The sequence below is a fragment of the Eutrema salsugineum genome, unplaced genomic scaffold (assembly GCF_000478725.1).
Source record: "Eutrema salsugineum unplaced genomic scaffold, Eutsalg1_0 scaffold_16, whole genome shotgun sequence".
In the NCBI taxonomy this organism is placed as follows: Eukaryota; Viridiplantae; Streptophyta; class Magnoliopsida; order Brassicales; family Brassicaceae; genus Eutrema; species Eutrema salsugineum.
The window spans coordinates 940,564-955,774 of record NW_006256858.1 but is presented as its reverse complement, the minus strand read 5'-3'; the positions used below and the strand labels follow the sequence as shown (position 1 = coordinate 955,774).

The window sequence follows — 15,211 nt, the reverse complement described above, 5'->3', positions numbered from 1 at the left end:
CTTTCTCATAAAATCTATGAATTACTGAATGATTGAAATACTCCAAAGTTTTTAGTCCTCACTAAGTTAGATTCTTGCTTGCTTTTTCAGAAATTTCCTTGAGCAACATGAAATTGACGAGGCTAGGTTCCATCTATTATAATAATTTTCTTTTCCTTAGTCATATTTAGATCAAACTATATATTTGTCTAATTTTTGTTTTTAAATTTTTCAAAAGATTGATCTTGACTAGTCACTTGTAGTGCCCCTAAAATAATACTTCTCCGGGATCAAATCAACTCCATCGATAATTTGATAACAAGTCCATTAAGTTAGGAGAAGAAAATCATATACTAGCTATTTTTTATTTAATCGTTTAACGATATTTATAAGAACTATTCAATATATTTAGGCTGAACTTTTCAACGAATCACGACGTCATCAACACCAGAGAGGAGAAGAATGAAAAATCAAACATATATACTATATTATATATAGACATAGAAAACTGAAGATTCTTCTAACTGATTGCCAGTTATATTTTACATGTTTTCGATTCGAACAATATTTTATTGTGCCACGTAAATTATCCAAAACCCTATTAAAAAACCGATACACAATAAGAAAATATAAGTGAATGATTCCCCAAAATTAAAACGTGAATGAAATGAGATTTATCCAAAAATAAAGGAGAGTCGATCACGTGTCAAAACCAGGATTAATATTAAAGAAGTAGTGGATCACCTAACCCGGAACGGAAGAACTGGTCCAAAGTGTTCGGAGGAGGGTTTTAGGGCCAAAGCTAAAAAAACCGTTGGTTAGTTTTAACCCCACAAAAATGTCTTTCGAGAAAAATAAAACACAAGAAACGTTTTTAATTTATTGAAATATCAGACTAATTAGATGTTGACATGTGTTGTCAAAATTGAGTTCCAAATTTTCTGAAACTATGGAATTTTTTTCGTAAAGAATTTTTGTGGTTTCATGGGGTTTTTGTTCAGACACAAACCCAACTTTAAAGGCGGGTGTTTTACGGCTCACATCTTTCTATATATTGTGTTTCCCACAAAACGAATTCTAACATAAATCTCACTTTTCCTTCTCGCACAAAATTAATCGAAAGCGATTCAGAGAAACGAAAGAGACGATCAGGTTGGAATTATTGTATGTGATATATATACAATGTTTGTGTTGTTTTAGATTTGTTTTTTGCCTCACTAATGTTTTGTGTTCTAGGATCTGATTTTTGAATGTATTCTAATTAAAAGAATTGCGCAGGTCCAGGCTTAATTAACGTAAGCAATTTGTAGTGGCGTGTGTTTCAAGGACCATGTTGGACTGTGGTTTCGATGATTACCAACTTCCTATGGTTCCTAGGGCTTATAGAACACCCAGAGTGCGTATATATATATTCCAACAAATTTTCTTCTTCTTCCACAAGTTACATATACAATTGGCTCACTCGATTGCACCCTTCTTTTTTTCCAGGGTCGCAGGCACAAAATGATGAAAAGCCATAGATCCGAGTTCAAGTTTTTAGCCCAAGTGGCCGGAAAATTCTCAGGTGATTGCAAGCCCCATGAGACAAAGGAGACAAATGACGATTTCCTCGTCAATAACTTCTTGGAAACAATGGAAGTTAAGGACAAGCCTCAGCCTTGTCTGGATAAACCTTCTCAAGTGGTATTGTCTAAGGACTGGTTAGCTCTTGGCCCTTCCATTTCTAGCTCTCAAATCACACAAGAAGAAAACTCCAATATCGGTAATTAATTAAGATCAAGTCACTCGCTAGTTTTACTTGTACCGCAAACTTTTTTGACATAAAAGATTTAATTCTGTAAGTGTTTCTTTGGTATATATGTAGACGGGAAAAGAAAGACGTATTCCACGAAAGAGCGAGGTCGTAGTAGCCAAGAATCTCAGAATATGTATCCCTTGAAGAAAAGAAAGTTTTTTTACCAAAATCACCGACCTGAATCACGTGATGCTCCGTGTACCGGTATATTATAAGGATCATATCTTTTTGAGGTCAAATCTATGTGAATAACTTTTATTTACATATATCAGATTCGTTATTCTACTATTTTTTCAGTCAAATTTGGTATCAAGTCGTTGAAAATCTCGGAGCTATTGGTGGACATTCCCGAATCAGCCACGGTCGGATCACTCAAATTAGCGGTGTTGGAGGTGGTAACACAGATTCTTAAAGATGGACTAAACATTGGAGTGCTTCTTCGAGGTAAAACCATCGTTGATGACTCCAAAACGCTTCTTCAGATTGATGATGATGACAACAACCACAACCTCAGCTCTTTGGGGTTTATGCTAGAACCGCGGAAATCAGAAACAACAACAACGTTAGCCGCAGTTTCCCCCAAAAAGCGAATTAGGTACACAGTTAAAAACTATGAGTGCTTTTTATTCATCCATTAATGTGTTTTCTTTTTGTCTAAACATTACTCTAATAAAAATGTATATATAAATTAATACACATCTCCAAAAAAAAAAAAGTTTTTTAGTAACTTCTTTATGATTGCGGTAGGAAATGTAATATAATATCGTGATATATAGTTATTTATTTACTAAATTAGGGCTCCTGGGTCCATAGAGAGCACTGAAACGGTGGCAGCTAAATCAGTGGTTCCGGCATGCCTAAAACCGGCCTCGCAGCCAGAAATTGTTCAACGGAGAATCAGACGGCCATTCACTGTCTCAGAAGTAGAAGCATTGGTTCAGGCCGTAGAAATGCTCGGCACCGGAAGGTGATTCATTTTCTAACTCTAAATTTAAAGCCTTCATGATCTTAATATCATTGTTGAAAACTGCAATAAAAAATTTGTTTACATATTTGAATTGCACGTGCGTTATATTTTGATGCTTTTCAGGTGGCGCGACGTTAAGTCTCATGCATTTGACCATGCAAGTCATCGAACTTACGTTGACCTCAAGGTACATTTTAGAAGTAACAAGGATATACAAATAATATCAATAGTTTTTTTTTTCCTTTTAACATATCAATAGTTATATTTTTGATAAAATAAATAAATTAAGCATCTTTAATATATACTATATGTGTAATTTAAAACAGGATAAATGGAAAACGTTGGTTCACACGGCAAAGATATCAGCAAGGCAAAGGAGAGGCGAACCTGTGCCTCAAGAGCTCCTTGATAGGGTTTTAGCCGCTCACGCTTTCTGGACCGGATGAATAGAGAAACATATTAAACGCTCCTTTTTGGGTAGGAAATAGTTTTGATATACGATCCGGTTTTAGATTCTCTATTTAGAATTATTTGAGTTTAGGATTTTGATTTGTAACACACAAGATTGTTTTCCGTACTTTCTATCATTCCTAGTGGTAGATAATATATATGGATATAGTATAAGTGTATAACTACTCCACGAAAAGTGATTTAACCCGGAAAGTGTGGGTGCTTAATTAGTTACTATTTTGAGGTGGTAGGTTATAACTTCTAAGTCATAATAGATGATTAAACGCATGTAAGGTTGTGATTCAACACCCATAACATATATAGATAATTTATATTTTTATATTGATTGCTTTGAGTTTCGCCTTTTGGTCTATTGCATTACTTCAAATTTGGAATCTGTTGATGATATAAATAGACTTAACAAAAAGAGAAAATACAATTTAATTTTGATAATTAAATTGAATATATATGTACATAGATATAAGATAATCCAAAAGAAACATATATACTTTATTAATCCTCTTTCAAAACAACGCTGAATATTAGAAATCGAATCCGGTAGACTTCAAATAATCCTTTGAAGATGTGGTGAACGGGTGATTAAAAAATCTTCTATGAGACACTCAAAGAATTTGTAGCAACAAGGACAAGGAGGAAAGAGGTTTTGTGCAATCTTGCTATGTATCGCAACCTATGTTAGGAATATCTTAATGTTATGTATGCTTTTCTCTAATGAGTTTGGCTTCATATAATGTTCATAGGGGAAGCTAATAGCCAAACAGAAAAGTTAGGAAAAACAGCTATAGAAAACTTGTCAAACTATATATGTTGTATCGTACGTGGCAATCGTATAGTGTGTGTAGAAGTCAATGTAAGAACTCTGTAAGATAATTTCAGAAAATTAGAAGAAAGGAAAACTCCTTTTATGTTCCCTTTTGTTGAAGATCAAAAATAGATTGATATATGTCGAAACTACAATCTTTTGGGTATAAAAGTAAAGCAAATCGAGTGATCACATGAAAATTGAACGGAGGCAAAACTATTACGAATTGTCTAGTAGCGTCAAATTCAGAACCGGTGAATTCAATATTGGGTCCATCTTTTTAGATTTAAGGTTTGCTAATATACTACGTACCTGACTACTTTTACACAATTAAACACTTTAACAAGAAAAAAAGAAGAAAAAAAAAAACTGTAAGATATTTTGATCCACACATGGTAGGTCCGTCTCATTCATTCTCCTTAACGGATAAAGTGGCCTGTCTATCTATGCAACTTGGCCACGTGTTTACCGGCACACAAAAAATATCTCCCTATTCGTGTAATAAAAATTTAACAATCTCTTGTCTTTCGCTCGCGATCTTCCACAATCTTCCAATTTTCTGAGTTCCTTAAGCGTAAATGGCGAACAATGGACCAAACTGGGACGGATTGCTCAAATGGAGCCTCTCCCATTCCGATGGAGCTTCCTCCTCTCGCCTTTTGAGGTCCCTTAGCTTTTCTTACTCTATCTCTTTGCCATTCTTTTTTTTCTTGGTCGGATCTTACATTAGTAGACCCTAGTTTCGTTCAAGTTTTGTTATCTCTGATCAATTCCAATTTCGTCTCGGGTTCTTAATTGATTGTAATGCTCCTCTGTATTCTGAGATAGAAAGCCTTTGGATGATAAATCTTCAAGTTATTTCTCTTGTTCTTCGTGTTTCGATTTTTGGTTTGAAAAGTGTGTTCTTGTTAGTGAGGAAGATCGAAAATGGTTTATGGAAGCAATGCAAGGACATACAACCGATTCGATTTCGCGTATGAAACAGATATCTCAAATCATGAAAATGCCTGAACAAGTCTTGGAGTCTCAAGGAGTTACATCTGACGATCTTGAAGGTTCTTAACTTCGTTCCAGTGAAGATTATTCGATTATGCAAAAGGCCAAGCTGGATGGATTTTTTCAAAAAAAGTTGACTTTTATTTGGACAGGAATGTTGGATGAGCTGCAGGAACATGTGGAATCGATCGATTTGGCCAATGGTTTGTTCTTATCACATAACTATCTTTCGGTTTTTGTCTAAATTGTTTTTTTTTTTAAACATATTTTGGATCATCAAATAATGTACAGATCTTCACTCTATTGGAGGTTTGGTCCCTCTCCTTAGCTATCTCAAGAACTCCAATGCAAAGATTCGAGCAAAGTCAGCCGATGTTTTGACAACGGTTGTTCAAAACAATCCAAGAAGCCAGCAACTTGTTATGGAAGCAAATGGTTTCGAGCCTTTATTAACCAACTTTATTGCTGATCCCGACATTAGAGTCCGGACCAAGGCGCTCGGTGCTATATCTTGTAAGAGTTACTATTTATCACAAAATTTGCTCGAGGAACCACCCAAAGTTTCATTGTGTTTTTGTTGCTTTTGGCATTGTAGCTCTTATCCGTCATAACCAGCCTGGGATTACAGCTTTCCGTCTGGCAAATGGTTACGCTGGCTTGCGAGATGCTTTGGTCTCGGACACCACTAGATTCCAAAGGTAAAAACAAAGTCTCAAGCATATGTTCTGTCTCGGGTCTGGTTGGTTTATCTGGACGGATTATCGACTTTGATTAAGTCCATGTTATATACTTTCTTTCTGTTTCAGAAAAGCCTTAAACTTGATTCACTATCTTCTCCAAGAAAGCAACTCAGACTGTAAAATCGTTAGAGATCTTGGATTCGCTCGCATAATGATCCACCTAGCATCCAACCAAGACCTTGAGGTCCGAGAATTTGCCCTTCGTGGTCTCCTAGAGCTTGCCCGTGAAGAATCTGAGAGAAATCTTGACAGAGCGGATGTGAATCTAAGACAGCTTCTTGAGGAAAGAACAAGAAGAATCATTGCGATGTCGGACGAAGATCTTTGTGCAGCTAGAGAAGAAAGAGAGCTAGTGGATATCCTTTGGACTGTGTGTTATGATGAACCGTCCTGTCTAAGAGAGAGAGGTCTTGTTTATCTCCCGTGTGATGACGAGATGGCTCCTGATGTGATTAGAGACCGCTTCGAACCTCCTTTAAGGGCTTGGGCTGCAAGACGGCATGATGAAATGAATGAACCACCGGTTCCACTTCTTCTTGGTCCTGCACAGTGATCTCACAGCTCTAGCGTTTGATCCGATTTGTGTATCGACTACAAACCTTTCTATAAAGAGAAAAATTTGTGGAACACATATCTCTATTGAAATTGTAATAGAAAATCTTATATCTCCACACAGAGTCAAAATGCTATATACATGATCTGTGATGAGAATCAAGCGTTGCTAAGCTGAAACATCAATCACCTCCCACCAGAGAGTTGAGAATCAGCGATCGAAGTCGCGCCGGTAAAACCTTTAAACACGGAGGAAGAATATGACATCGCAATACCGCTAAAACCGTCTCGCCCTCCAAAAGTCATGCCGGTCCCCACCGACAAATCCAACGGCGTTAATTCCGGCAACGCCATGTCTCCTCTTAGATATTGTAGCACCTGCCTCATGCTCGGTCTAGCCCGAGGATCCGAATGCGAACACAACAGGCCGAGTTTCAAAACCATTTCAATCTCTTCAAGATCGTAACCATCAGACCCAAGATTCGGATCTTTCGCTTCCATTATGTTTCCTCTGAGCCACAAACCGAAAACCCATTCCACAAGCAAGAACGTGTCATCGTTCTCGCTATGGAGCTCGATGGGTCGTCTTCCGGAAACAACTTCTAGAAGAAACGCACCAAACGCATAGACATCGGTCGCGGTCGTGGCCCGTCCGGTCCGAGAATGTTCAGGTGCTAAGTATCCCAATGTTCCAACAACGTGAGTGGTCTGAGGATCCGACCCGTGATCATATAAACGGGCCAACCCGAAATCGCCGAGCCTGCCGTTGAAGTCGGCGTCTAAGAGAACATTGCTAGCTTTCACGTCACGGTGAATCACCACTTGTTCCCATTCCTCGTGAAGGTAGAACAATCCGGAAGCAACTCCTTTGATAATCTTAGATCTCTGTTTCCAATCTAAGGTCGTCTCTGGATTGTTGTATAGATACTTGTCTAAGCTTCCATTGGGCATGTAATCGTAGACCAGAAGAAGCTCTCCTCTCCGGCGACAATATCCCAAGAGAGGAACTAAATTCCGGTGACTCATCCGGCCGATACTCACGATCTCCGCCACGAACTCTTTCATACCTTGTTTGGAATCGTGCGAGACTCTCTTCACAGCGACTTCGAGCTTCGTCGTCGGAAGAATTCCTCTGTAGACCCGCCCGAACCCGCCGGATCCGAGAAGATCCTTCTCCTTAAACCCTTTTGTCGCGTGGTAGAGCTCCTTGAATCGGAATCGGTTCTTCCCGAACTCTGTTTCCCAGTCGTCGAGCTCTTCTTCGAACTTCTTCCTCCTCCTCACGATGTAGAAAGCGAGGAAGATCATGGAGAAGATCAGAAAAAGGGAAATCAAAGGCATGCCGATTTTGTAGAAATCGGAGATTCTTTTGGGCTCGAATCGAGGAAGCTTCGGGAGCTTGGATAACGAAAGCAACGGAGCTTCACCGTTAACCCGGAAACTCCACCCGAGGACGAAATGCTCCGAGAGAACGGAACCAGTCGCAGACGAGAATCCTACATACATATCTTGTAGAAGAATCGAGGAAAGATCTCTGACATATGAAACAAGTGGTTTTCTGGGTTTATCGGAATCGAACGGAGCCATCGTGACATCGATTCGATGGCTAAGATTATCGTAATCGATCCAAACTTGCATCCGTTTGCGACTAATCAAGCTCAGATTCCGAAACTCGTCTTTATCGTCCCAGTATCCTGCCGTCGAGAAATTAGCAGATCTCAAACCGTTGATGTCCATTCCGACGTGATTATCGTTTGGATCTCCGAACTCGCTGCTCTGGATTGTGTCGAACTCGACGGCGAAGACGTGATTCGTGTCGTTGCCGTTGTTGGCGATGTTGAAGAGACCGATGTATTGACTGGGAAGTGCAGAAGGAAGACCGAGCGTTGGAGCTACGACGAAGGCGATTCCATGGCCGCTTAGCGTTGGGATCTGAGAATGTATGGCGAAGACGAAGGTTGTGGAGAAGGTGGAAACGTTGCCGTTTGGGGAATCTTTGAACCGGATCCGTTCGGTATAGAAGGCGTGACCGGTTTTCTGTACCGATGTGTTGGTTAGCTTGAGTAGACCGTTGGGTGTGACTGTGGCGATGCCTTGGAGTGAGATATCTGTCGGAGGATGGAAGCCATTGTAGGTGAAATTGAAAATTTGAGAGGAAGATCTCAGAGTTTGGCAGAGAAGGAAGAAGAAGATGAGCTTGATGAACATGGTTTTCCGGTTTAATCCGGATTGGTTTGCCCAATCTATGAAGACGATGTGTCAACAAAAGATGAGAGACCAAGAGAAAATCGAAGATTTAAAAGATGTGAAAAAAAAAGAAAAATCAGTGGGTAATAAGGGTTTCTTTCAGGCCACGTCCGTGATTGAATAATATAAAGTGTTGATCAAGAATTCATTCTATGATTATTTATTATATTCGTTTTTCGTGAGGAGTATTTAACACCATCACTTTGAATTTGACTATTGCATGAATCCAGTTTGTCTGCGTGTGAGTATGTGACTGCAACTTTGCTTCTTCTTAATAGTCAAATTGTTAATCGGTGAGATGATGATAACTTTTGTTAGTTTTTCTTCTTCTTTTCTTCTCATTACGATGGACTATATTAGTCAAATCCAACATGTGGGTTATCTTTTTTGAGTTTTGGCCAAAAATTTTTAATGAGTATATTTTGTAGTTCATTTCTGGTAATAAAAGAACAAATCAAGCTGCCGGAGACAGTTAACTGATTGATATATAGTTTCGTAGGAAATTAATAAAACGCAAAAAAAAAGTATTGTGTAGTGTACAAATGAACTTTTTTTAATTGAAAAACTAAGGTTTTGATTGGTAACCTGAACTGAAGAATGATAAATTTGTATTTGTAAACATAATTTGACAAATTTTTTGTTGATCAACAAAAATTTGCAGAATAAAAAAATACACACAAAAATGTAAATTGCATTTTTGCTTAAAAAAAATATAAAGAAAGAGTTATTTTACAGAAAAGTGACTTATTAATAACTTAATCTATTCTTTAAAAAATTTATGCCATTTCGCCATTTGGTAAGTTTACCAATCAAAATCTAAAAGAGTTGACTGGATGAGTAATGTAAATGCCTAATGGTGAATAACTAGGGTTCTTTCAGTTCTATTTGATTTTGGTCTCTAGAATTTAGAAAGTTTTTAGAAACAATTCTCGTTGACCAAATATAGAAATGATAGTATATATTAATTAAATATTACGACGACTATCAGTTCTCTAATGATTACATTCTGGATGTGGACATTCTTTACATTTTCAAAACTTAGTGTAGTGTGAACATATCAGAATAGATGTAACTTGAATGGCTGAGATTGACGGGAAAATAAATAAAGGAAAGCTTGAGATGTACTTTTAATTATATCGTATCAATAATGTTAACTTATGTTTGTTCGTTGGAGAGGAAAAACTATCATATTCCTCTACATGTATTATTTTTAGATTATCTTAATTTAATTGCAATATAATTTAAAAAACTATCGGGAAGTTGATATATATTTTGAAATGATTTGTGGGGTAATTACAAATTGAAACTAGGATGCAATTATTTAAATAAAATAGATATCCAAAAGTATTTACGTGATGCAATAGCAAAAGTTTTCGTTGACATTTCTTCTTGGGCATGTTGCAGAAAAATCCTAATACTAATAAGATTCAATGTAACATTTATGTAAAAAGTGGACTTATCCACACATGTACTGATGTATGTTCACCAAAATTTGTTTGGCAAACGAAGTTCTTTTGGAAAAAAAAAAATAAAATTTCGATCCAAAATCGGACATCAATTACAAAAAAGTAAAGTAGCTAGAAAAATCAGAATTTGAAATCTGAGCACGAGCAAAACAAACTAAAGCTGAGGTATCATTCTATGAACTTAAAGACGTAAGATCAACACCAATGGTTCATGGTTGCAAGGAAAATAATCTTGCCGTTCCCAGCCGAATCCATTCTCTCTTATGGTTTGCGATTCACAAAGATGATTTAAAAAATTTCTTATACATAAGTTTCCCAAAATATTATTCAAGGAAAATGAAATGATCCATAACCATAACTACTTACTTTATTTGACGTAAAACTTCGTTGAGTGTACGTAGGAAAATGTGAATTATGAGAAAAAGGAAGTGATGGGGGTCAAATAGACAACTGGTCAAAACTCGTCCAATCTATTTCTTGCGAGGAACCTTCTCAATTCAATCTTCACCGTTGATTTTTTGGTGTCAGTCAGCTACGTAACACAATGGTCAGTCTGATGATATTCCTTTGAGTTTTCTTGGACTTCGATTTTATTGCGTCCCTACTCAAAACTGATTATGGTTGGACTCCGAATTATTATAAACTGATTACGAACATATGGAAAAAGAGCAAATAAAAAATATTCGAAAATAACGAATTAATGAACATAAAACAAAAAGAGTATGGCAACTGGTCAAAAATCATATAGTCATTACGGATCTTATTAAAAACCCCGAAATTTTCTGGACCACATGAAGAATATCAGGAGCGACACACCACAAAATGGAAAGGCATTATACCTGAAATTAATTTCCGTTTTTTTTTTTAATATAGCGGTATTATTCTATTAGAAAAACCATTCATAGTGCAAACGCTGCAGTTGAAGAAATATCGGATTTTTTAATAGTTTCTATCCGTTATTTCTGTGAACCTAACAGAGCACCGAAATAATATATAAGACCATGTTTATCAAAGAAAATTTGGTCAGTTTCTGGTAATAAAAAACCCAGTTTAATCAATAAAGCAGATCATCAAAGCAGGATCGATCCCTAAATTGGGATTAGAAAGAGCGATCCTTCTAGCTGAAGTGGCGATATTCTATTGGCTAGGAGTTGATTTTGTCCTTAGATAAAATTTAAGAAGTTTCATCCCCGACTAAATTTTCTTTTCCCCGACAAAATCAAACTTCTCTTCCCCGACTAAATTTTCTCACCACTCCATCACTTCCGTTCTCGGCGATTACCGGCGATTACCGGCTTCCAAGAGAGGAATCGAAATCCTGCCGCCTCCGTACTCGTCTAGACTTCTGGTGAACAGCAGCATATTTCTCCGTCAGAACCACGAGACATGCAAAATTCTGAAGAGGCCGATTTCTTCAGCTTTTGGGATCCGAGGTAATTCGGATCATATATGGCAAAAGTTTGGTCACTTAATGGGTAATTAAGTTTAATTGTTAAAATTGTGTTGTTTCAATAATTCTGTTAAGTTTGTAATGTTTTCAAATTATAATAAATGTAATATTAACAATTTCATTTTCAATAATCAATTTTTTTTTAATTATAAAAAAACATGAATTTTTTTTGGTTTCTTATTCCAATTTTACTAATATAATAATAAAGAAGAAACCAACTCATGTTTCTTTGATAAACCAACTCATAAGTTTCTTCCGATAAATCTCTGAGTACGTTTTTTTCTTTTTGGAATTAATGTATAAATTATTGATGGCAGAAGTAAAAAAAGTACTTAAGCCCAGCCCAGGCCCAGAAAGAAAACTCTTGTTTGTTTTTTTTTTGTCGTCATTTCATTATAACGAAAGCCCATAACAAGGGCTAAAGCGATTGGTACAGATATAGGCCCATAAAAGATCCAGTTGACAACGATGACATAATGAGACACGTGGGAAAATACAGATAAGAACAAGTTAAAAACAAAGGACACGTGTCTAAATGAAGAACTAATCGTCATGCATCGCCGCTTAGGATTCCGTCCGACGAAATTCACCGCCGGCTACTTCTCGTTATGCACAAAACTTTGCGATGCTTGCTCTAGTACCACCGCTTGATCTTCTGCATGATTTTAACATTAAATCTTCATGAATCCACCGGAAATTAAGTTCTGGAATCATCCAATCGTCGCCTAAACACATTGAATAGATACCGATGAACGGAGTTAAACACACTAAAACAAAAAGAAAATCCGAACATACTCGGAGAAGAAATCCGAAAGTCGGAATTATTAATCCGATAAACGGAAATTAGATCCGATATTAATCGGAATATACAGCAAAATTGGAGAAAAAGCTCTCTCCCTCTGAAAGATGGATATGAGAGAAGAGGGAGAGAGAAAAAACTCCTTAGGGTCCAAATTTTTTGTTTAAAACATGAAGTTCTATAAACTCTTGTTATTTTGGTAATAATGAGGTAAGCCTCATACATATAAGTTATAACTATGGGGCATCGATTTGAAACACTGTGAAGTTTGAACCCATTACAGATTTGCCTTCGTCAAACTACAATCTTGTCTTGAGCTTATTTTCCAGTAAGTGAGTAGCTTACGTATCGGTGAAGTTTTCATTACTAACGTTTTATATCTCAGTTTAAGGTTTTCTACATATAATGATATAAATATTCCGTTTGACAAAAAAAAACATATAAATATTCTGAAAAACTTCTTCTACAGTAGTGATCGTATTATATCTTCCGTAAACGAGTATCGGTGAGAACCTCATAAAGAAATTCGTTATGTCTCAAACTCAAAGTTTTTTTTGGTCTAAATGTGAAACTCATAGTTATTATATATTCTGATAAACTTTTTTATATCGTATATTGGTCATACATAATACTCCTTTTTCTTGGCGTTGCATATAAAGGACACATGTGAAACTCCAACATTGACAAGTCGGTAAAAGAAATGTTCCATTTAGAATTCTTTTTAGAAGCCCATATAAAACCCTTGACGCATTCTAACCATAGGGTTAAAATAAGCTTATGGAGATTGAAAAAAAAGAAAAGCTTATGGAGATTGTAATGCTTGTCTATATCAATTAATAGTTGGATAAGTCCAAGACACTAATGCAGAATTGTTCTATATATTGTTTCTTGCTCAAGGAAATATAAGACTTACGATTATTATACTTCTTCCTCTTTAACCACTTTATAAGTTAGAAATAATGTTTAAGTTAACAAGTTAACTAAGCAAGTGTCGTCATCATTTAACGTATACGAGAGCTATGATGCCGGCTAATAATATTATGACTTTATCTCTCTAACCGGATGAAAAAAATATAGTTTTGTAATTGACTTTTATATAATGTATATCTCCAATTAATGATACTGATTAAAGAAAATTGTAAAACATATATGTTGTCAACCGCTCGCTCATACGTGTGTGTGTGTATGTTTTATCGGAAGACATTGTTTATTTAGACATCTCTCAGTTGTTTACATTTTCATTTTTCATTTATTATAATATTTACATAGATTATAACAAAATATTCATATACATTTCAGACGCACATCAATACTCAATTTGAATTCGAATCATGATACAACTCATGTAGCTACAGACCAAGTTGGAGGAGAAAAACGCTTTCTTATACATTTATAATAATATAGTGATTATTGTCGGCTATATATGTTAAAATTTTATATATATATAAAAGTTAAAAATGTAAACCTAAACCCAAACCCATTTAAATAACCAATCATCATATAAGTTTATCTTATTACTTTGTGTCGGTTAAGCAAGAAAAAGTCGGCTCTGACTTTTATATAATCATGATCACAATGTATATGTGTAACCGTTCTCAATACCTTGTAATATATCAAAATTAGCATCTCTTCACAAATTAAAACACTCCTTTTATATTCTATTTCTTTATCTACTCACTCGATCATATACAAATGAATAGAAAATACTTGGATCGTCGATCATATTCATGGTCCGGACAAGCAAGACCATACATATGCGATTTCTGCGAGAGAGGTTTCTCCAACGCACAAGCTTTAGGAGGGCACATGAACATCCACAGGAAAGACAGAGCAAAGCTTCGACAAGAAAGCCTAAAAGAGGGAGATAGTGAAGATTCCATGTCCACCATATCGAGAAATCCGTTCGAGAAAGATCTTATTGAATTACCTTTCTTCGTTGATACGGTCGGTCCAACAACAAAGGAAAAAGGTAGTAAAAGTGGAAACTATTTGGGAGATGATGAAGAAGAGAAGAAAAAGAGGATACTTCAAAACGCTTTATCCCAACAAAGTGCAGAAGTGTTAGATCTCGAGCTTCGTCTAGGATTAGATCCTTATAAGAAATCACCAAGTACGTAATTATGTGAATAGTTAATCACCAAGTACATATGTAATTATTTGAAATAGTTTGGTTCGGTTGATTTGTAAATATTACACTAAAACTAACATTTATGTATATAGTGATACGTATATGATTGTGTTGAGATTTTAATCATTAATTTTGTTTCTAGGATGCTTTAATAACCAAGAATGCGTAGATGGTACTTAAGATTTAAACATTTAATTTTAAATCTTATGGAACACAAATACAAGATACAGAGCAAATATTAACTCCATAGCACGGCTTTTCTAAAAGTGATATAATGATTAGAGATTATAGTAATATGATCACAAAACAATTTCCCAAAAGGAAAATCAGCTTTGATATAAAAAGGCTCTATTTTATTGATCTATACCATCTAATATGTGATAAATGGAGAGAGCTTGACAAAAAAGCTCAATTTCTACAAGCAAACGGTAATTGCAAGCACTTGGAAGAGAAATACATAATGCTGCCAAAGAAGAGTTAAGCGAGTGTGAGGTTTCCGGTTCCTTAAATAGAAGGAAGTTGTTTACTCGCAATTATAATTTCGCGGGAATTTGTTAGACATTGTATGTTAAAAAATGGGCTCAAAATTTTTGTTTGCGGCAGCAAAATATTCCGGGCCGGCCCAAATGAGATATGTGTATAACACAAGTTACAAAACCTATTTGTCTGAATCGATTATATTATTGAACCAATTGAAAACCTACCATTTTGGATTAATTAATAATGGAAGGTAATAGCGCAGGAATAAAAATAAAAAAGAATATTTATTTGGAAGGTCATTTCCCCACCACGCGTCAATCAGAAGGAAAAAGAGCTTCC

At 36.0% G+C, this 15,211-nt stretch overlaps 4 protein-coding genes across 5 annotated transcripts; 3 read left to right on the top strand and 1 right to left on the bottom strand.

The window, feature by feature from the left end:
- Positions 1–1,309: 1,309 nt before the first annotated feature.
- Positions 1,310–3,236, top strand: LOC18021228 (telomere repeat-binding protein 6). Its single transcript, XM_024158000.1, has 7 exons — positions 1,310–1,375; positions 1,468–1,741; positions 1,844–1,978; positions 2,072–2,390; positions 2,571–2,741; positions 2,865–2,928; positions 3,068–3,236. The coding sequence occupies exons 1-7, from the start codon at positions 1,310–1,312 to the stop codon at positions 3,185–3,187; spliced, it is 1,149 nt and encodes a 382-aa protein (XP_024013768.1). The 3' UTR covers positions 3,188–3,236.
- Positions 3,237–4,456: 1,220 nt separating this feature from the next.
- Positions 4,457–6,416, top strand: LOC18021036 (hsp70 nucleotide exchange factor fes1). 2 transcript variants are annotated; one of them, XM_024157657.1, is made up of 6 exons: positions 4,457–4,678; positions 5,000–5,069; positions 5,163–5,213; positions 5,302–5,523; positions 5,606–5,708; positions 5,817–6,416. In XM_024157657.1, exons 1-6 carry the CDS (start codon positions 4,631–4,633, stop codon positions 6,301–6,303), a joined length of 981 nt encoding a protein of 326 aa, XP_024013425.1. In that variant the 5' UTR covers positions 4,457–4,630; the 3' UTR covers positions 6,304–6,416. The 2 variants fall into 2 exon arrangements, with proteins under 2 accessions (XP_024013425.1, XP_006403651.1); XM_006403588.2 differs by having other exon boundaries at positions 4,474–4,678; positions 4,927–5,069.
- LOC18021227 (L-type lectin-domain containing receptor kinase IV.2) lies at positions 6,369–8,661 on the bottom strand. The gene has a single exon (XM_006403589.2). The coding sequence runs from the start codon at positions 8,508–8,510 to the stop codon at positions 6,489–6,491; it is 2,022 nt and encodes a 673-aa protein (XP_006403652.1). The 5' UTR covers positions 8,511–8,661; the 3' UTR covers positions 6,369–6,488.
- Positions 8,662–13,956: 5,295 nt separating this feature from the next.
- LOC18021035 (transcriptional regulator TAC1) lies at positions 13,957–14,382 on the top strand. Its single transcript, XM_006403586.2, has one exon. It carries the CDS (start codon positions 13,957–13,959, stop codon positions 14,380–14,382), a length of 426 nt encoding a protein of 141 aa, XP_006403649.1.
- Positions 14,383–15,211: the final 829 nt, after the last annotated feature.